This window comes from Carassius gibelio, chromosome A6 (genome assembly GCF_023724105.1).
Source record: "Carassius gibelio isolate Cgi1373 ecotype wild population from Czech Republic chromosome A6, carGib1.2-hapl.c, whole genome shotgun sequence".
Classification (NCBI taxonomy): domain Eukaryota; kingdom Metazoa; phylum Chordata; class Actinopteri; order Cypriniformes; family Cyprinidae; genus Carassius; species Carassius gibelio.
The window spans coordinates 23,725,489-23,748,304 of NC_068376.1; the positions used below are offsets into that span (position 1 = coordinate 23,725,489).

Here is a 22,816-nt window from a genome sequence, read left to right on the forward strand (position 1 = left end):
CAGGCCACTCTGTTGGGTACAACTGTTCAATTGCATGGTAACACAAATTGCTAATCAGCCAATCACATGGCAGCAACTCAATAGATTTAGGAATCTAGATGAGGTGAAGACGACATGCTGAAGTTCAAACCGAGCATCAGAATGAGGAAGAAAGGGGATTTAAGTGATTTTGAACGTGGAATGGTTGTTGGTGATAGATGGGCTGGTCTGAGTATTTAAAAAAAAAAGGTGGATCTACTAGGATTTTCACGTGAAACCTTCTCTAGAGTTTACAGAGATTGTCCATTGAGCGGCAGCTGTGTGGACGAAAATACACTGTGGTGGTGTAATGGTGAGAGAGATATTTTCTTGGCACACTTTGGGCCCCTTAGTACCAACTGAGCATTGTTTAAATGCCATACCTGATTACTGTTGCTGACCATGTCCATCCCTTTTTGATAACAGTGTACCCATCTTCTGATAATGTCACAAAGCTCAAATTATCTCATACTGGTTTATTGAACATGAAAATAAGTTCACTTAACTGTAATGGCCTCCACAGTCACCAGATCACCACATCATTATGTAGCAGCTTGTTTTGTAACCGTGTGAGCATCTTTTAAAATGATATTGTACTAGAAGTGAAGTTATGGTGTGTCTATGGAGCAGGGATGCTGCAAATGTATGTTTTATGGCCAATACTTGTATTTCAAGACTTCTGATATGTTGAAGAGGGTCACGTAATTAGTTAGCAGCTTGTGTTGTACCCGTGTGAGCCTTCTTTGGAAAGGTATTGAACTGTAAGTGAAGTTATGGTGTGTATATGACGCAACACAGGGATGTTACAAATGTATGTTTTATGGCCAATACTTGTATTTCCTGATTCTTATATGTTGAAGATTGTCACATAATTATTTAGCAGCTTGTTTTGTAACCGTGTGAGCCTTTTTGAAAAAGATATTGTACTGGAAGTGAAGTTATGGTGTGTCTATGAAGCAACACAGGGATGCTACAAATGTATGTTTTATGGCCAATACTTGTATTTCCTGATTCTTATATGTTGAAGATTGTCACATAATTATTTAGCAGCTTGTTTTGTAACCGTGTGAGCCTTTTTGAAAAAGATATTGTACTGGAAGTGAAGTTATGGTTTGTCTATGAAGCAACACAGGGATGCTACAAATGTATGTTTTATGGCCAATACTTGTATTTCCTGATTCTTATATGTTGAAGATTGTCACATAATTATTTAGCAGCTTGTTTTGTAACCGTGTGAACCTCTTTGAAAAAGATATTGTACTGGAAGTGAAGTTATGGTGTGTCTATGAAGCAACACAGGGATGCTACAAATGTATGTTTTATGGCCAATACTTGTATTTCCTGACTTCTGATATGTTGAAGATTGTCACATAATTATTTAGCAGCTTGTTTTGTAACCGTGTGAGCCTCTTTGAAAAAGATATTGTACTGGAAGTGAAGTTATGGTGTGTCTATGAAGCAACACAGGGATGCTACAAATGTATGTTTTATGGCCAATACTTGTATTTCCTGATTCTTATATGTTGAAGATTGTCACATAATTATTTAGCAGCTTGTTTTGTAACCGTGTGAGCCTTTTTGAAAACTATATTGTACTGGAGGTGAAGTTATGGTGTGTCTATGAAGCAACACAGGGATGCTACAAATGTATGTTTTATGGCCAATACTTGTATTTCCTTACTTCTGATATGTTGAAGATTGTCACATAATTATTTAGCAGCTTGTGGTGTAACCGTGTGAAACTCTTTGGAAAGGTATTGAACTGGAATTGAAGTTACGGTGTGTCTATGAAGAAACAGGGATGCTACAAATGTATGTTTTATGGCCAATACTTGTATTTCCTGACTTCTGATATGTTGAAGATTGTCACATAATTATTTAGCAGCTTGTGGTGTAACCGTGTGAAACTCTTTGGAAAGGTATTGAACTGGAATTGAAGTTACGGTGTGTCTATGAAGAAACAGGTATGCTGCAAATGTATGTTTTATGACCAATACTTGTATTTCAAGAATTTGTAACCGTTTAAGCCTCTTGTAGAAAGTAATTGAACTGGAAGGTGTCTCTCTAAAGGCACAACATGCAGGTGCATCTCAATAATTAGAATGTCGTGGAAAAGTCCATTTATTTCAGTAATTCAACTCAAATTGTGAAACTTGTGTATTAATTACATTTATAAATAAAATAAAAGTAGTTTAAGTCTTTGGATCTTTTAATTGTGATGATTTGGGCTCACATTTTACAAATACCCACCAATTCACTAGCTTTACAAATTAGAATTCTTATTAGGACCAATAATAATAATAATAAATTAGTACAACAAGTATGTTCATTTACTGTACATGTACTCAATATTTGGGAGCGGTTCCTTTTGCTTTAATTTCTGCCTCAGTTCGGTGTGGCATGGAGGTGAATAGTTTGTGGCACTGCTGAGGTGATATGGAAGCCCAGGTTTCTTTGGCAGTGGCCTTCACCTCATCTGCATTGTTTGGTCTTGTTTCATCTCAACAAATTAGAATATGGTGACATGCTAATCAGTTAATCAACTCAAAACACCTGGAAAGGTTTCCTGAGCCTTCAAAATGGTCTCTCAGTTTGGTTCACTAGGATACACAATCATTTTTGGCCCCTGCCTGCACTGCCAAAAGCACCAAAAGTTGGTTAAATGACAATGGTGTTGGTGTGCTTGACTGGCCAGCAAACTCACCAGACCTGAACCATATAGAGAATCTATGGGCTATTGTCAAGAGGAAGATGAGAAACAAGATACCAAAAATTGCAAATGAGCTGAAGGCCACTGTCAAAGAAACCTGGGCTTCCATACCACCCCAGCAGTGCCAAAAACTGATCGCCTCCATGCCCCGCCAATTGAGGCAGTAATTAAAGCAAAAGGAGCCCCTACCAAGTATTTAAGTACATGTACAGTAAATGAACATACTTTCCAGAAGGCAAACAATTCACTAAAAATGTGTACTTATGAAGTATTCTAATTTGTTAAGATAGTGAATTGGTGGGTTTTTGTTAAATGTGAGCCAAAATCATCACAATTAAAAGAACCAAAGACTATTTCAGTCTGTCTGCATTGAATTTATTTAATACACGAGTTTCACAATTTGAGTTGAATTACTGAAACAAATGAACTTTTCCACGAAATTCTAATGTATTGTGATGGACCTGTATAATACAGAGATGCTGTTAATGTATCTTTTAGAGAAAACACTTTTACTTTCAAGACTTCTGATATGTTATAGAGGGTCATATAATTATTTAGCTACTTGTTTTGTAACAGTGTGAGCCTCTTTAAAAAAGTTATTGAACTGAAGGGGGTGTCTCTATGAAGAAAAACATACAGTATAATACAGGGACGCTGCAAATGTATCTTTTAGAGCAAATAATTGTACTTTCAGTACTCCTGATATGACGAAGAGGGTCAGATAATTATTTAGCAGCTTGTTTTGTTTTGAGACTCCTTTAAAAAGTTATTGAACTGAAGGTGTGTAAATAGAGAAACTGAATACAGTGATGGTACTGTACTTTTTGAACATCTATATTAAATACTTGTACATTAAAGACTTAATGTATGTAATTGAGAGTCAAATAAATATTTTGCAACTTAGCACTAGGTTCCTTCTTTCAAAAGCTGTTGAAGTGGATTGTGGAAAAGTCATTGTGGAAACCCATAAAAACATTGATGGTACAAATTTAATATATGTTAAGCACAAATTCTCATAAAGCATCTTGAGGAAAGTTTTGCCATAGTTTTAGAAATGTTCATCCAAAATCAACATCGTGTTTGCTGTCATGATTTCTGAGTACTTGTCAATAATCTGATGGATTCAGTACCATGCAAAGTGACATTTCTGCAGGAATGTAAACATCAATCAATGCACATGAATTGTGAGTTTAATGTTAAACAAAGATGTCATAAAACAGAAAAACATAATAGAGTTCAGCCTTTTTGCATTTTCATTCAACACCTGGAGAACACTGTTACACTGTTAAGTCTTTATCATACTTAAAATCAGAAAAACAGAGGTGAATAAAACAGCAAGACATGGGCTTTAGTATGTTCTGTAGTGTCCAGACTAGATGTTCCAACTTGCTTCAGAGAAGTTGACCCATGCTTTCAAAACCTATTGAAATAAATTATATCATTGTTAAAACCAACAAATCAACACAGTTCTTATTCATTTGCAGGCAAATAAATAAAAACAGTTGTGTTTTTATTTATTTTTAATAGAAACACGTAATTTGTAGATAGTCCCTCAGATAGGCGATGACGTCACGACACTCCATAGAGGTAAGCGTGTTTATCAGCGTCTTTAAAACGTCGAGTTCGACATAAAAATGTGTTCTGAAATGTACTCATCATGGTCGGTAATGATACTTGACCGAAAGTGTCTTTTTCAAGTGCATATTAACAAAGTTATTGAACGCGGAAGTCCGAATGTCTGAATATAAAACCAACTTTACCCAAGTTGTCCAGTTACTCAATGTCCAACTTTAGAGAGTACTGTACTGAACTTATTGCAAAATTGTCAGACAGGCTCAAAGATGGAGCAAGATCTAGAAATAGCTAAAGAAAGTAGGGTGAGAGAAAGAAACCCACTGGTTGTCACTTGCCCCACTGATAAGACTTTACTGTTTTATCTCTGAAAAAACATGCTATACACAGGGGCACACAAAACCTAAGAAAACACAAGTTCTGATTATGCATGGTCCTGTTTACAACCTTTGTAAAGGAGAGAATAAAAACCCCGGTCAACCACTCAGGACCAGCAGTCCTCTTTCAGGAGCTCTTGAAGCCGGTTTGGCCACTCCTTAGGCATTCTCTTTGACGACATTATTTTGAACTGCTAACCTAGATACAGGCACTGCATGAAAGAGACATACGAGACAGATTCTTCACAATTAAAGGTATATTTTGATTACTCTTTTGTCATTAAATAAGACTTTCTTGTAGTGAAACAGCAGACATAGGCCTACTGTAGTTTTAAAAAAATAATTAAATTGAAATAAATAAATCAATCAAAAACAGGCATGGATTCAGCAGTACATTCGAAGTAAAACCATGCCCTCAACAGGGAATCACTTTACTTATGAATTTTCATCCAATTTCTTATTAAACATATGCATCAACTGTCATCAACTGTAAGTCAATTGTAAGTTTGAGCTGATTATCTTTATAATATACTTATACTTTAGTGAGTGTTTTAAAAAAGATAAGAATGGCATGAATACTTTCAGGCTTTTAATGATCTGATTGTGGTGACCGGTGTAGAGCATACTCAACTTTAATAACTGACCTTAATTAATTAACGGCATTTACAGTTGGAATGTAAAGGTGAAAAGTTATTTTTTTTTGTTTACTTCAGTATCTTGCAAAGTAGTATGTGCAATTTTAAAGCTGCTGAGAATAATAAAGAGGAAACATGTAGCCAAAATATTACATTTATTTGTATACAGTACATATGGAATGTGGAAATGTGGAAAATTTACCAATAGAAGACTGCTATATCATTAGTTTGTTGTGAGGTAAAAGCACATGAAAAAATACGTGCCATCATGTGCCAACAGCTGTTTACAGAATCCACTGATATGAACATACAGATGGGCTCATGGGGCCCACATCTACCCCAAACACACACAGGCCCTGTTTTTCATTATGCCTTAAATATCTGTTACATGACAACTTTATTTGTATATATAATATATGTTTATCAAAAATCCGTTCTCAGCATCATGGAGCATGGCTCAAGGCCAGGGGTGAAGTTAAACCTCATGAATGGTGCCCTAGTGGAGGCCAGACCTAAACCCCAGGCAAGAGAGCAATGGGCTAATAAACTGGAGTTTCTCTTGGCGGTGGCAGGGCACATCATTGGCCTGGGAAATGTGTGGAGGTTTCCTTACTTGTGCTACAAGAATGGAGGGGGTGAGTGAAAATGTATTTTCAATTTTGTTTTATATACGTTCTTAATATAAAATAATATTTTATCTTTAAAAAGTTCCATAGACTCAGATACACAGAAGATAAAAATCTGCGGTAGTTTGTTATAGTTTAAATATTTTGAGATATAAGTCTCAGTGTCTAAGGCCTTGAGATCAGTGTCAATCATTCTGTGTTTTTGACAAAAACCTCATTGGAATGAATACATAAAAAGTCTGTTCTCTTTTAAGATAAAGAAGGACATGATATAAATACATACACACAAACACACACACAATGTTAATGGGATACATTTTAATCTTGCCTAAAATATGTTGTAGAGTAACTTATTAATATACATTACTATTCTGAAAGTTTGTTGAATTATTTTTATTTATTTATTATTATTTTCTAATTAATATTATTATTCAGCAAGGGCAAATGAATATGATAAATGTTTACATTGTAATTTTTTTTTATTTCAAACTAATTCTGTTAATCAAATATTATTTTACAATATTCTTAATTGCTTTTTGTGGAAACTATAATTGTGTGTGCGTGTGTGTGTGTGAGTGTGTGTGTGAGTGTGTGTATATATATATATATATATATATATATATATATATATATATATATATATATATATATACTATTATTTTAATAATGTTTTAATAATTTTGTTTTTTTTATTGTATTTTTGTTTTTGTATAAAAAAAAGTCATAGTGATCCCAAGCCTTTATTGTCAACATACATTGTTGTCATGCTTACATTGCAAAATTAAAATAAAAAATAAATTATTGAAAAACAAATTATTAAAAATGATCATTATTTAGAGTCATACTTACATATACTTATAGAATTGGTTGATATGGTATAAAATGGTATTTATGTTTACATATAAATTCATAAAAATAGAAATAATAATAATCACTTTTTAGACTTTTTTTTTTCTTTATAAGGGCGATTTAATTCTGACTACATACAATCTTCACAGTGTTTTGGTGTGTATTGCAGGAGTTTTGATGTGAATATAGGTTTTTTTGTATATTGCACATTGTATTTTGATTTGTATATGTTTGCTTTAAGTTGATAAATCATTCTGTGATTTAGGGGCATTTTTTGTGCCTTATGTGCTGTTTCTCTTCACCTGTGGCATTCCACTATTCTTTTTGGAGACCTCACTGGGTCAGTTCACCAGTCAGGGTGGAATAACATGCTGGAGGAAGATCTGTCCTCTATTTGAAGGTGAACAATGGTCTCATATACTCATATACTCATAAATATCAGTGTATTACTGTGTTTTACTCTACTACATTGCTTTTTTTTCATTTTTTCATAGGTCTTGGTTATGGTAGCCAAGTTGTTGTCCTCTATACTGGAGTCTATTACATTATAATTCTTGCTTGGGCTTTCCTTTACCTCTTTTCATCGTTCAGTTCAGAGCTGCCATGGGCGAGCTGCAGCAACTACTGGAACACAGGTATCTCACGCATAACAGTGTGAATTATCATAATACTGGGTTATGTCAATTGAATAACCACTGCCTTCTTTATTTAGAGAACTGCAAAGAGTTGAGAAAAAGCAACATTACTGAATATTCCCCAGATAAAAGCACATCTCCTGTTATTGAGTTTTGGGAGTAAGTTGTTGAAAATAGCACCCCATTAAACCGGATATATTTATTAGAATTACGCAATTAAAGCAACACAGGATAACAAAAACCTTCCAGCTAATTAAAATGATTCTCAATAAAGGTTGCAAAACAGAATGTGATTCCATGTTTGTGCCTACAGGAGAAGAATTTTGGGCTTGTCTGAGGGAATAGAACAGATTGGTAATGTTAGATGGGACTTGGCACTTTGCCTCCTGCTGGCCTGGATCATCTGCTACTTCTGTGTGTGGAAGGGAGTGAGGTCCACAGGCAAGGTGAGAACTTTTTATCAATGTGTGTTATAGGAACATGGAACAGTAACATGGTGAACGCTCTTTCTCTTATTTTCAGGTGGTCTACTTCACTGCTACTTTTCCTTATTTAATGTTGGTAGTGCTGCTTGTCCGTGGACTTACTCTTCCTGGAGCAAAGAACGGCATCATATTCTACCTCTACCCTGATCCAACACGTCTCACAGACCCACAGGCACTGAACTGCTTCCTTTTGCCCTTTGTTTCATTTTGTGATGTCTAATTGTGATTATTATTTATTATGATATAATAAACACAATAATTGATGTTTAGGTGTGGATGGATGCAGGTAGTCAGATCTTTTACTCCTATGGTGTTTGTACAGGAGTACTGACTGCTTTGGGAAGCTACAACAAATATAACAACAACTGTTATAGGTACTTCATATGATCTATCGCACTCTCTAAACCAGGAGTATATTCATTGCAAATTGCGCTAAAAAAAAACTTTTGTATTTTGCTATTTGTCTTTCAGAGACTGTGTATACTTGTGTCTGCTCAACAGCTTAACTAGCTTTGTGGCTGGTTTTGCTATATTTTCGGTTCTGGGCTTCATGGCAGATGAACAGGGAATGGATATTTCAATGGTTGCAGAGTCAGGTAAAAGTCATATATAAGGCTTGAGGTAAAGCAAGTGATGTCAATATAGCATAAAAATAAGCATACAGAAACCTAAAAATCAGATATAGTATAGCTCTGGATATAGTAACTGCAAAATGAATCAACGCCTTTGGTTAAATTGTACTGCTGAAAATTGAGCACAAATGGACTTTGTTCATATATATTTATATATTGATTTGATTTGATTTTTTTTTTTTTTTTTTTTTGTGGCAGGTCCTGGTTTGGCATTCATCGCTTACCCCCGTGCTGTAGCTTTGATGCCCCTGCCTCAGTTATGGGCGGTCTTCTTCTTTATCATGATCATATTCCTGGGACTGGATAGTGAGGTAAATACAGGAAGCAATACAGAGGATTTTCCTATATTTAATTCCTTTTATCCTAGTATGGATACCCTGAAGCTTTTTCTATTAATCTGTTAGTTTGTGTATCACGAAGCCCTGGTGACGGCCATCTCGGATATGTATCCCTCCTTCTTCCAAATCGGACATCGGCGTAAATTTCTTCTCCTCTTCATAAGTGTTGCCAGCTTCCTTGTTGGTCTGCTAATGGTAACAGAGGTGAGAGTCACAAATGAGAACACAAAGATATTTGATTAAAAAAAAAATACAAACATCACATCTAAAAATACAAACATCAGTACTGCAGTACCTGTCATTTCTGTCAGCAGTTTCTTGTTTTTCTGTTTCGCTCTCAGGGTGGCCTGTATGTCTTCCAGCTTTTTGACTATTATGCCTGTAGTGGAATGACTCTTCTTACTTTTGCTATCCTTCAGTCCATCTGTGTTGGATGGTTGTATGGTAAATCATTTATTTGACTCTGCAAAGAAAGACTCTGTAAAGAAATGTACACAAATGGTACATGTTTGCAACTCCTGTGACCTCTGTTAAAATATTTAAAGAACATCTGCTCATATAATTAATTCAACAGTGTACTCAATGCCTAGCACATTAAAAGCGAATACACATCACTGAATAGTGAAGTGATAAAATGATTTACAATGTACTTTTGAGTTTCAAAAACGTCTGAGTTTTATGTCAGGTGCTGATCGCCTCTATGATAGCATTGAGGATATGATTGGATATCGGCCCTGGCCCTTCATGAAGTGCTGCTGGAAATATCTAACACCAGCTGTATGCACAGTGAGTATCATTTAAGTCCCTTGAAATCTTTTTCTGAGGCATTTTATTTTCATATTGTAATCACAAATTATCCTCAGGCCAGTGTGTAAAGGTAGGAAGTGATTTGTCTGCGACCTGTAAGTCTGTGTCTGACACCTGTCATTGGTGTCCGTCTTTAAACTGAAAAAGACAGACAGGCAGAAAGCCCTTCTCCTGTTCTGAGACTTTGTGCACAAAGCATTCCAAACTAACTGGCGGCTCCCTATTGCTCATCATTCTCTTTCCTTTCTGTTTAGGGAACATTTTTCTTCTCCTTGGTTAAATACACTCCTCTGAGGTTCAACAATGTGTATGAGTATCCCTGGTGGGGTTATGCGATTGGTGGCTTCTTCACCCTTTCCTCCACTCTACTAGTTCCACTGTGGATCATTTATTTGGTTAGCACTACTCCAGGGTCTATGCGACAGGTATGCAAATAAGAAACTCTTTTTTTTTTTTGAAAGCTTAAACAATTAAACTGAAATGTATTTCACATATTTTCCCATATATTTTGAGGTAAAAAAAAAATATGTGTGTGTATATATATTATGTATATATATAGATTATATATTTCATTTATTTATAGATTTAGAATTTTCTATGTATGCATTTATTTATTTAAAACATAATATTAATGTAATTTCAAATTTCAAATTAAAAATAATTAATGCTATATATAATTTTTCATATCAGAGAGTAAGAGTCTTGTGTACTCCTGCTGAAGACCTGCCTGATCCTAAACGCCCAAAACAGAAGCTAAACACTGTTTCTTTTGAGACCTTCACAGACCTATTGACTTTAAGAACTGTTCATACACCCAACACACTACCTCACAGAGACATTGTCTGATTGTCACATTTTAGTCTTGTATTTGGCCTTCTGATCTGTGACAAACATTGTTAGCCCAGTGTCATTTTACTGGCATAGTAATGAACCAGCGCAGTAACCACCATAGACAGTGAGGGGGAAAAGTCCACCCCAATAATTAGAAGTGGCCACATTGTCCCCTCCCCAGACTTAGAAATTTTTGCACTGTCTACTGTACTCCATTACTCTGTTTGTTGTTAGGATGACACATTTTTAAAAAACATTTTTTTTTATTTGTTACTATAAAAGTTACATTTTAGGCTTGTCTGCCCCAACGTTCAACAGCACTTGTCAGTGTAAAAATGACTGAGATGGCCAGTCACATTTAAAGTAGGAGAGGTTTACTGTTCATAGAGTGCAAAATCCATTAAAACCAGTTTTAATGTTGAAAGAGAGTGAGGTGAGATGTAAGTAGCAATACATGTAATATTTGACAACTGTTTTATGATAGAAATGTAAAAGAAAATAATAATAATTCACAAGTTTGAATGGAAAATTTGGTATAATTTACATGATTTGTGCAATTCCTAACAGAATGTAACGAGACAAGAAACATATCAGCCATACAAATAAGAGTGAATGTGTGCGTATTGTAAAATATACAACTAGAATTATTAGAATTTCATTTTATTTATATAAAAAATATATTAATTAAAAATTTGTCCCTCATAATGTTCAAGGCATGGTTACGGCTCTGTTATGAATATCATATGATGGTTAAGTATTGAAATGTTTAATAAAGCAACAGTTTTTTAGTTGACCATACAGTTACATGGTAAAGTTCATATGGATAATACATTTGTATATATGTGTATTTCAAATGAATTAACAGGACAAGGCTTGTTTTCTCTTTATAAATGCATTGAAGTGTTACCACAAAAAGGGCATTGAAGGTCACCTGTTATGCTTTTCAGCTTTCCACCTGTGAGAATAAAGTGTGTTAATCAAACACACTCCAAAAAAGTGTATAAATGTGGAAATTACAATTGAAAGTGTTTGGTACACAAATGTACAAAAGTATAACTATTTTTTAATGCGTTTCAACATGTTTTTTAAAAGATTATTTTTTGTAAACAATTGTTTAATTATTTTTAGATTTATGTTATTATTTCTTATGTTAGGGTTTGGTTAGGGTTAGACAAATTAATGACAAAAGATTTTGATACACTTTCCTAGACTAACATGCCATCTGCTGGGTAACTAATGACATTACAGCAACGACGTTGACTTCTCAATTAACCCATGCAAACATTTAAACATAAAGATTAAGGCTTAGACTGTAAAGCAGTGATGTCTGGTTCGCGAGATCCACTTTCCTGCGAAGTTTAGCTCTAACCCTAATCAAACACGCATGAGTTTGCTAATCAATGTCTTCAGGATCATTAGAAAATCACAGGCAGGTGTGTTTAATTAGAGTTGGAGCTAAACTCTGCAGGAAACTGGATCTCGCGAGCCAGATTTGAGGATCACTGCTGTAAAGGATCATCAGAATCAGACTGCAAATGAACATTATGAACCTTCACATGCCCAGAACACTGCTTGAAACAGTTTTTACTTTTGATGGACTGGAAAGTAATGTTAGCTTGTCCAAAGGTGAATGAATGCACCACCTGCTGGACATAAGAAGTGTATTTTTGTCCACTGTACATGCAAGTTCGTTGTTATCCTCTTACTATGCGGAGATTGTTGGATAGCTCCATCTACTGGACAATGTTTGGACTCAGGACCATTACCAATATACAGACACCAAATATTGTTGTAAAATATATTTTTTTAATGTGCTTTGGATTAAACCCATTATTTCTTCTTAGTTATCTAGTCCAGTCGAGGTTTAGTATTTTTAAAGGGATTACATGTTTTACCTCTAGATACTTTGTTGCATGCACACATAACCCAAGGCAACAGTAAATAGAATTGTCAGTAAAATATTTGCAGTAGGTCTACACTACCATTCAAAGGTTTGGGATCAGTAAGATATATATATATATTTTAATGAATACTTTTATTCATCAAGGATGCATTCAACTGATCAAAAATGACAGTAAAGACTTTTAAATTGTTATAAAATATTCAAATAACTGCTGTTCTTTTCAAAATTCTGTTTATCAGAGAATACTGTAAAAATGTGTCATGGATTGCACAAAAATATTAAGCACCACATTATTACTGTTTTTATTTTTAATTTTTGATCAATAAATGCAGCCTTCATGAGCATAAAATACTTCAAAACAAACAAATCAAAAACAATTTAGGTAACACTTTATTTTATTTCTTTATTTACTTTATTTCAATAGTCTACTTTAGACATTATGCTTACTATAATTTTTCAACTTTATGTCAACTACCAGTCATTAGAGTATTACACATTATTTATTGTATACAGTATACAGTTTATACAGTACAGTTTGGGGGACTTAAATGTCCTTTCGGACTGAAATGAGGGCCGTAGTTGGTAAGTGTGATTACAGCTCCATAATGAGATCATGGAAAGCTTGTACAGCTTCTAAGTGAAGGTGACTAAACAGGGAGATTAGATGGTCCCAAACCAATCTGACATTAAAGTACTTTTCCTCAATCCACTACAAATTGCTTCCAGCTTTCCTCATCACACACACATGACATCTTTCAATATGATAAGTGTTCATATTTATGAGTTTATAGTTTTGTGCAAAATATAGATAGATGGTAACCCAAAGGACACGCCACACTTAAAGATGTCTGAATGTCATTACAGTAGATAACAAAGGGTCAAACCAAGTGGCATCAAAATACATTTTGAACAGTAGCTAGCATTTCCGTCCTATTTTATAATTCGTCTTTAAAATAAATTCCGCCTTCTTTGATATTTTATCAAATGTAATGACATTCATACACTGATGCATGTGTGATTTATGGAAATACTTCATGGGACCTTTAATAAATAATATGGTTAGATATAGCTAGGTTTTTTATGTTTGATGGATTTTTCAGTGTATGCATGTTTATAATGTAGCACTATGACAAAATAAATTGTAACACAATTAGTATCTTTGCAAGACTGTTAAAAGGATAGTTCAGCAAAAACCTGCATGACGTTTCTTCTTCTGTGGAACAAAAAGTCAAGTCATTTTGAACAACATGATAGTGAATAAATAAGAAAAGAATTTTCATTTTGTTTGAACTATCCCTTTAATATAAAATGTGTATATGTGTCAGTTTACAGTTACATACATCATCAAACAGGCACATGATGTAAAGTCTGCACATTCAACTGGGCCATTAGGGTAATTGCATATAAACTGGACGCTGACCTTGTTTGAGTCTTGCGGCCGACTCAACTTTCTGCTCATGATCGTTTCTTCCTTGCACAGTCGGATCTGTGATAAGCCCTTGAGCGCTAAGACGCCAAACACAAGAAGCCTCTAATCACTAATCCCTATTTAAGCCATGTGTGACTTTTTACATTCTCTCCACACCTTTAGCCTCTCATGCCGATTTTCTTCTCACCTGAACTTAACTATCATTTTCTACTGTTTTGCTAAATTCATTCCCAATTTCACTTGTAACAAAATTAAAAAGCTTTTTTTTATTTGTAAGAGTAAGATTATCTTTATTTGAAAGTAATTAATACATTTGAGTGGTACCAAAATAAATAAATAAAAATGAGAAAAAAAAAAAAAAAATCGAATAAATGCAGTTCTTAAGCAATTTCTGTTCGTGAAAAAAAAATGTAGCATGTACAAAAATATAAAGCAGTAAAACTTTTCAATATTGGTTATAATGTGTCTTGAACACCAAATCTGCATATTAGAATGATTTCTGAAGGATCGTGTGTCACTGAATAATGGTAAAAAATTCAGCCTTACCATTCACAGGAATAAATTACATTGTAAAATGTGTTAAAATGGAAGACAGTTATTTTAAATTGTAATAATATTTAACAATATTACAGTCTCTGTTGTATTTTTGACCATATAAATGCAGACTAAGTGATATTTTAATACTAGTAGCTAATAACATAAAATCTTTTTGATCTCAAACCTTTGAATGGAAGTGCATGTTAAGTTTGGTATAATACAAAAATTATTTTGAGAACTGTGTGTGCTGTTTTACTTGGTGTGAATAAATTGCAGAACCGCTCCAGACCTCATCGAAATCATGATTAAGTTTAGGCTGGCATCCAGGTTTCAAAAAAATTAAATTGGCTTTCGATTGCACGTCACCACTGGTGCTAACATTTGTCCATAACTGTAATGCATCAAAAAGCTAACCTGAGTTTTACAGAAGAATTTTCATCAACATTTACTAATAATGTCTTAAAACATGTTTGCCTTTTTTTTTTAAATGAATCCCAACATTTAGAGGAGCAATACAAAAGAATAGATCATTCAGTTTTTATACTGTAATTGAAATCTGAGAATAGTGGTTTCAGGCATAGTTTTGCAACATCTAGGTAAAGCTTTGTGGGTTACATGGGAGCTGTTTTTATTTTAGAAACACTGGTAACATTGGTAGCACAATCTTTCAAACCTTAATTAGAAAAAACAATAATATATATTTTTTGTAATATAACATATAAAATATATTAAGAATTGTGGATGGTATGCGTTCTAGAAGACATTACTTCAGTCAAGAGGAACAGATGCCATGTGCATGCTTTGGTTTGGCTCTGGTACTTCAACATGAGAAAGGCTTTGCTATTGCGTAGAAGGTGTGAATCCAATCAGGCAGGATTGAGGCATTTGAAGAGAATGCAAACAGCAATGGTGTTAACAGCTTGTCAGGGTCTTTTTGTGCATGTAATGGGATAATCACAAGCTACTTGTGGCTGGAAATCCTCCTAAGGTGTTGACATCTCAGAGATGTTAATCTGACAGATGGGACAGGCTCTTTCCTGTTTGTCCTGATTAAGTGCAAAACTCATTTACTTTATTTGTGACCTTTTTTTAGGGTCATATACTCTACAGTATATAATTTCGATGAATGCCAACACAGTCAAGACTGTGGAATTCCCAGTTTGTATAAAATTTCTTAAATATCGCAAATATGTACATAATTTGTAGAGTTTTACTTAAAAACATAAACTTTAGTTCAAATTTGACAGAAGTTTAATAAAAGTCGCACTTTTGTTTGCTCATTTTCACGGGGAGTGTCTAATTCAAGCACATTTAGTGAATATTTAACATTTTGGTGATATAATATTTAAAGAGCATTGCTTTCACTCTTTTGGTTTCTGCTTCACCATAGCAATTACAAATGCAGATACAAAATCTGATCATTACAAATGTTTTCAGAACAAATCATACACTAGCGTTTTAGTTTTAAAAGAGTTTTTAAACACCATTCCACCATTTAATTGTTGTATTATTTTAATTCTCCTACTAATCTCACACTCAATTTTACACAGGCTTTCTAGTGTCTTTTAAGACATATTTTTGCAAGCATGAACTTCAGTAGCAAATTAACTGCAAGAAAAGCATGATTCTTGGACACTGTAAAAAGAAAAACTTGCATTTTATGTTAAAATTTAGAAAAGTGCATTTTGCATAAATACTTTTAGATAAAAAAAGTAAATAAGCACTGATTTGCAATTTATAACAATCGTGATAACAGAATGCTAAAAATGTTATTTTTACATTTTACAGTTTTCAACATGTAAAATAATACACTGAGTCACCTATTGGGTCAAAGCCAACTGATCCTTTTGGGGTGAAGCCACCTCACTGGACGTGACTCTGATGGTTCAGCAAATAAAAGGGTTCTAGCCCTTATTTAAAGGTGGAGTAGTGTACTTAAATCTGTTAAAACGTTGTTTGAAGCAGTGATCCACACCAAAACAGATGCCATTTACAATTTACAAGTAATTTGCCAGCATCTTCATTGACAAAAACTATTAAAATGCATCAAAAATAAAAAAAAACTATCCTTTCTAGTAAACCAAAGTTTATCCATAATGCCTTATTTAAGACGAAAACAGCTATGTATTCATCAGTATTTAATATGCAATCAGATATCATATAATAAGACATTTGAAAGTAAAGGGACTTTCCAGATCCCTGTGATGGATGAATCTGTTTCCCATGCCTTCACACCAAGATGCTTGGATAAACTCAAAACCCACATGATCCTACAGAGGATAAGTGATTTGGAGAATGACTGGTAGATTGTTGGATGGATGGATTGATTTTTTTTCCACTTGATTTTACAACTCCATAAGCGTCACTTCCACTATTTAATTATATATATATATACACCGTAGATATAGATATAGATATAGATATAGATAGATATAGATAGATATAGATATATATAGATATAGATAGATGATACATAGATGATAGATAGATAGATAGATAGATAGATAGATAGAAAGATAGATAGATAGATAGATAGATAGATAGATAGATAGATAGATAGATAGATAGATAGATAGATAGACATTACACTAGATAGATAGATAGATAGATAGATAGATGGAAAAGGCTGTGTATTCTTAAATGAAAGCATATTAAAATAACATGAAATTTATTTAATTTGAATGAAGTACAATACATTCACTCACCTACATAAATAGAAATGACAGATGTCTTTGCTGATTGAGGGTGAATCAACCTCTTCAGTTGAAGATGTCATTTGAGGAGAAAATTTAATTTGTAATGTCATTAGCCCTTTGTAACGGGATGTAACATGTTGAATTGGATTACAATTAAAACACATCCCAAGAGCTAGACCAGGGAAAGGGCCAGAGGTATGTGGAGGTTCTGGCAACATGGACTAGGCTGCTACTGACTATAATCTGCAAATCAGTGATTATTAATACTGAACTTCCAAACATCGGCATTAAATTAGACGTTACATATTTGGCTCAATATTAATCTCTTCTCTGAGAAATTGCGGACGCAAGTCAACAGACATTAAAGAATGTCCATTAAAGAAGAAGCATTAATTTGGATAAGGAGTCTTAGAAGGATAAAACAATGAACTTTTTAATCATTGAGCACCAACTGGAGAATTACATCTTGCCAATTGCTAATTTACCCTGAAGACACTGCATATTTAGTCAAACAATATGTGATTGGGTAAAACGAGAGAGCAAAAGTGGTGGGTCAGAAAATGAACTGGAATTGGATAATTAGATCTATTACCTCTGCTTGGGAGTTGTACTTTAGCCAGAAGTCATTGGTTAAGTATATTAGCTCAGTCACCACAAAGTCTAATTTCATTGCTGCAGATCTCTGATTTTTTAAAGCAACTTTTCCTGATTTTAAAGGTAAGTGAAATAATCTAAGTGAATAAAAATAAGAAATTAAATAATCTGCATCCATAGCTGTATAATAATGAAATGTCAATATAGATAATATAATAATATAATTGGTAGGAGTAGACCAGAAAGTAAAAGTCTTTGGTGGCACTCATCCCAATGACCTGACCTCATAATGATGTGAAATCTTGGGTTGTATCTTTCAAGTCATTTCCCCTCAAATAGTCTTCTATACTTTGTTAGCCAAATCCACAAACTCTCAATGGCACCTCAGTACACCCTTTGTGATTGATTTTCTAAGCATACCTTATTAGTGATTTTGGCAATGATTTAGGGAAGGAAGGTAAGTGTGTTAAAACAATTCACTCTCAATAACGTAAAGTAGATAATTAGATCGAAGCTATTATTCTGGCCACAGATCCCACTTTGGCCAGAAGCCTTGAGGTAAAGAAATTAGCACCAGTATACTGCTATGGCCTGAGGAGAGAGCTATAGGATTTATTTATTTATTTATTTATTTATTTATTTATTTATTTATGTTTTAAGAAAGGTCAGATTAGGTAAAATAATACACCAAGGCACAGTTGTCATGGGTTAATTTCCCAGAGAACATACAAACTGATTATACAGTGCCATTTATACTAATGGTTTGATTGACACACTGCACAAACTGATCAGCCACAACATTAAAACCACTGAAAAGTGAAGTGAAAAACATTGATTATATTGTTAAAATGGCGACTGTCGAGGGGTGAGATATATTAAACAGCAAGAAAACAGTCAGTTCTTTAATAATTTCATGTGTTAAAAGCGGGAAAAGTGTCCAGTGTTTTGCAGGGAAACCTTATGCCCAGGCATTCATGTGGTTGTTATTTTGACAAATGCTACCTACTTAAGACTGTTGCAGACCACATACACTCCTTCATACCAATGGAGTTCCCTGATGGCAGTGGCCCCTGTCAGCAGGTTAATGGTGCCAAATAACACAGGACACCTTTAGAGGCCTTGTGAGGTCCATGCCTCCATGCATCAGAGCTGTTTTTGCAGCGTTAAAGGGAACACACTATATAGATGTGAACAGGGATTGTTTTGACAACGTTGTCATCTGTATGTGAAACCTTTTAGAAATGTGAAAGAACAATTTCTTGTTTTCAGCACATCGTTGATGTGTAAATACACCATTGGGTAGGTGATTTTAATGTTGTGGCTGATCGGTGTATAAAGATGAATATGAATATTTCTAATTCAAAACTACTCAAGTTTTTATCTTTACACGTTTTGCAGAAACTTTTATTCAAAACAACATCTATTGCATTTTAAGGTGCACACTATATAAGTTTACACATTCCCTGGGAATCAAATTTATGACTGTGGCGTGAATTATGTGCATATTTTGTCTAACCTATTAAATTTTATTTGAATATTTGAATATAGTAATAATAAGATTTGAAAAATATGGACATTAAAATTAGCAATTTTCAGTGGGAGTCTATGAGATGTTTGGCAATGCTGCTAGTCAGCAATTGGAAAACTGTATGATCAGTTGGAACACACAACAGAATCAAGATGTGTGGTATTTGGTAGATTTCTTAAAGAATCCACTGCCAGGAAGGTTTGTACACCCTGGTGTGCTTTGATTCAACTATACTGCCAACAGAGTTTTAACCAGGAAGCTTAAGCTCATTATCACCTGGCTTGAAACCAGTGTTTGGGAAGCTACTTCCAAAGCTACTCTTTTGAGGAAGTGAAAACTGTGTTTACATCAGAAAAATCCAGACTAGCATTTTCCAAAACTGAAAAGGGTCAAATCTTCTTTATTGCATACAACATCCTAAACACTCACTGACATGTTGATACTGAGTTGCATCTCACACTCTACAAGATAATATCAAACAGGCTTGAAAATATTTTGGTATCTGACAGGCTCAGATGTTGATGATTAGCGTCATGGTACCAGCAAAGACTTATTGTATTGGTTTGGTTCACATCTTAATTCTACAACCTTGAGTTTGTTCAGCTACCATTATGGTATGGGTCCCAGCTCAAAGCTAGCTCATCATTTTGAGTTGACTGGATCACACGATTAACTGAACACTACAATGTGAATTGTGTTTTTAAATGTATCCACATGGGAGAGTAATTAAAAAAATAACTGTAGGTTATTGGACTAGAGTTTGTATTCACACTGCATGGTTAGCACAGGCTGCTAATCTTTGTTTATCCCTAGTGAGCAGAATCCCTAACAAGACACTAAACCCATTACATGATTTCCAGCATTTGTTAGCCTTTGCAGCTTGCAGGCTAAACAAACATTCAAACATCCCCCAAATGCATCAAACCTTTAATTGGTGCCTAATTAGTAAAATACACTTATAAACCATCAAATAAAAAATAAAGCAATTCAATTAACCAAAGTAGGCTAAACAAGGCAAGAACCCCCGTTTTGTACCACTTTGGTACTTTTACTATTCTCGGTTGTTGGTTGTGTCAGACCAGTGGTGTGGCAAGTCAACCCCCAGGACCATATGCAAATACATTTTTACGCCCCCTTAAATGGTATAGGTTAATGTGGTCTCCAACACTCCTTACTGTTGTCTTTTCTGAGGTAAATAACATTGCATGACTATTCACAAGCTGTTTTATTGATGGTATAAATACTTGAATATCAGAAAATCAGAAGACGTTAATAACTTCTTATGTAATCGATCAATCAATCAAAGTAAAATAGCTTGTGAATAGTCATAACAGTCGTAACATAACATTTACCTCAGAAATGCCAACAATATAACTTCACCAATATTGATTTCTTAATTTCAACAAATTTAGTCAGTTAACCGCCACATACTTTTTTTTTTTTTTTTGAGTAGGTGGAATTTTCACGCAATGTAACATAACTTTAATGTCATAATTTGGACTTTATTCTAAAAATATTATGGCACTAGAAGGACGCCATATTTACTGACTTAATGCAAACACTCTTGGCACAGCAGGCCAAAACTCAGAAGGACAGAAAAAACTAAACAAAAAAAAAACATGGGACTGCATTACAATCTCAACATTTGGACAAACCAGAGACTTATGCAAGGATCCTGTTAGTAGTCTTCAGCTCCTGCAGATGACATATCTTTACTCAGCTGTTATCAAGTCTGTTCTGTGCACTTCTATAACTGGCTGGTTTGGGTCAGCCTGCCAATCAGACATAAGAAGACTGCAACCGACTGTAAGCTGAAAAAATTATTGGTGTATACTGGCCCAACCTTCAGGACTTGTACAACTCAAGAGTGAAGAATGGGCAGGTAACATCATCACAGACCTCTCTCAACCCGGACACAACCTGTTTGAACTTCTCCCCTTGGCCAGACGTTACAGATCTCTGTGCACTACAACATCTGGGCATAAAAACAGTTTCCCCCCCATGCCATCTCCAGCTTAAACAGCTAACACAGAAATTGTCATATTTCTTTAAACATCTGAATAAATAAATAAAACCTCAAAGTCATAGTCTTTTACAGGGAAAATATATAAGGATGCAGATGAGCGTAGCTTAACTTGTCATGCTTGACTCTTCTGGTTCATATTTGAACTTTTCTGATTGAGGATGAATTGCTTTTACTGTGGCTTGTACTATTTACCAGAACCATGATAATTCAGTGCATTGGGTTTCTATATCTACTGGTCATTTCTGATTTACCTATAAATAGGCTCACATTGCTGGTTACAACTTAACACAATAAACTTTGACAGTCACTCAACTACATTTTGGTCCAATCAGCACAATTGTGGTCATCTGTGGATTCAGTTTCTTTCTGCTCTTCATGCATTGGAGTCCTTAAACGTGTCCACCAGTAAAACATGTAATTGGTTTCTCCAGCATGAATGCATTTCAGTTGGTTATGAAGTCTGGTATCCACCAAATCCATTTGATTCAATATTATGTTTCCTTTTCAGCAGGTTTGTCTCTGGTTTCTTGGTGTGCTTGCCATTGAAAGGCACAATGGGGAGCTTCAAATTCTCTTCAACAATGCATCAGCAGCTATCGCTTTCATGCAGTTCATAACCTGTATTTGTTTGCTCTGTTTTGAGCTGGTCCAGGTAAGTCACTCATGCCTATTAGACACTTGAATCAATGGAAGAGCTCATATAGTCATTTAAAATGCTTCATCTTCATGGCAAAACAGAGGTGTGCTCAGTATTTTTTGTGCAGAATTCACCAACTTTGTTTTCTCGACTCCTTCAATGCTTTTCCGTCCACTGTCTTCAACAAGCATATGTTCACATAGATTTTTTAGACCTGACCTGATCCTTTTCTGTTAATGCACATAGGTATACATCACATCTGGGGTGCTTTACTCTTTAAATAAATAGAGCATGGGTAGATTAGTTTGCGAAATGCTCAACATATCTCATGTCTCTCCACCAATGCTTCCAAACAAGGTAGCTCACCACTTAATCTAAACATAAGCCTCTTTTCTTGAAATCATTACATGCAAAGGTCATGACCAGAACTGCTTAAACCCACCCAAGGCTTCAGTGAGAAACATGATAAGACACATAACGACCATTTCAAGTCCGACATCATGCCTGATTCTATTAATATCATTGTATTTATCTGCTTTGTCCGCTTTTCTGCATAAATCTGACAAAATGTTATTAATATTGAAAAGTAGAATAATAAATGCATACAAATGTTGTTTTTAGTGGGTCTAATTGACGGCTAACAATTAAGATGAGATCACAAGACTAAAGCTTTAATCATGACATTTAATTCTAGCATGCAACTGTTTTTTATTTATGTACAGATTGTATATAAAGTAATAAGAATGAAAAGCATTTCCTAAAATATGAGACTACAAAATTGCAATGCTTATTATACACCAGACAACAATTTCAGTTTTTTTTTATGAAATACAGTGCTGTGCATTCTCACTCTGAACTGACAAGTGATAGTTTCTTAATATAAAAATGTCAAATGTCAAAAGAGTGTCAAGATCCAAAGCTTCACATGTGATTAACTCAACACTGATTATG

General features: G+C 34.5%; 1 protein-coding gene across 2 annotated transcripts; it reads left to right on the plus strand.

The window, feature by feature from the left end:
* The first annotated feature begins 4,302 nt into the window (after window positions 1-4,302).
* LOC128015802 (sodium- and chloride-dependent GABA transporter 2) lies at window positions 4,303-21,910 on the plus strand. 2 transcript variants are annotated; one of them, XM_052599972.1, is made up of 15 exons: window positions 4,303-4,932; window positions 5,754-5,947; window positions 7,053-7,187; window positions 7,282-7,422; window positions 7,500-7,581; window positions 7,736-7,868; window positions 7,945-8,079; window positions 8,178-8,281; window positions 8,379-8,503; window positions 8,738-8,850; window positions 8,944-9,081; window positions 9,219-9,321; window positions 9,563-9,663; window positions 9,939-10,109; window positions 21,737-21,910. In XM_052599972.1, the coding sequence occupies exons 2-15, from the start codon at window positions 5,758-5,760 to the stop codon at window positions 21,908-21,910; spliced, it is 1,845 nt and encodes a 614-aa protein (XP_052455932.1). In that variant the 5' UTR covers window positions 4,303-4,932; window positions 5,754-5,757. The 2 variants fall into 2 exon arrangements, with proteins under 2 accessions (XP_052455932.1, XP_052455933.1); XM_052599973.1 differs by lacking the exon at window positions 21,737-21,910 and adding an exon at window positions 10,375-11,311.
* Window positions 21,911-22,816: the final 906 nt, after the last annotated feature.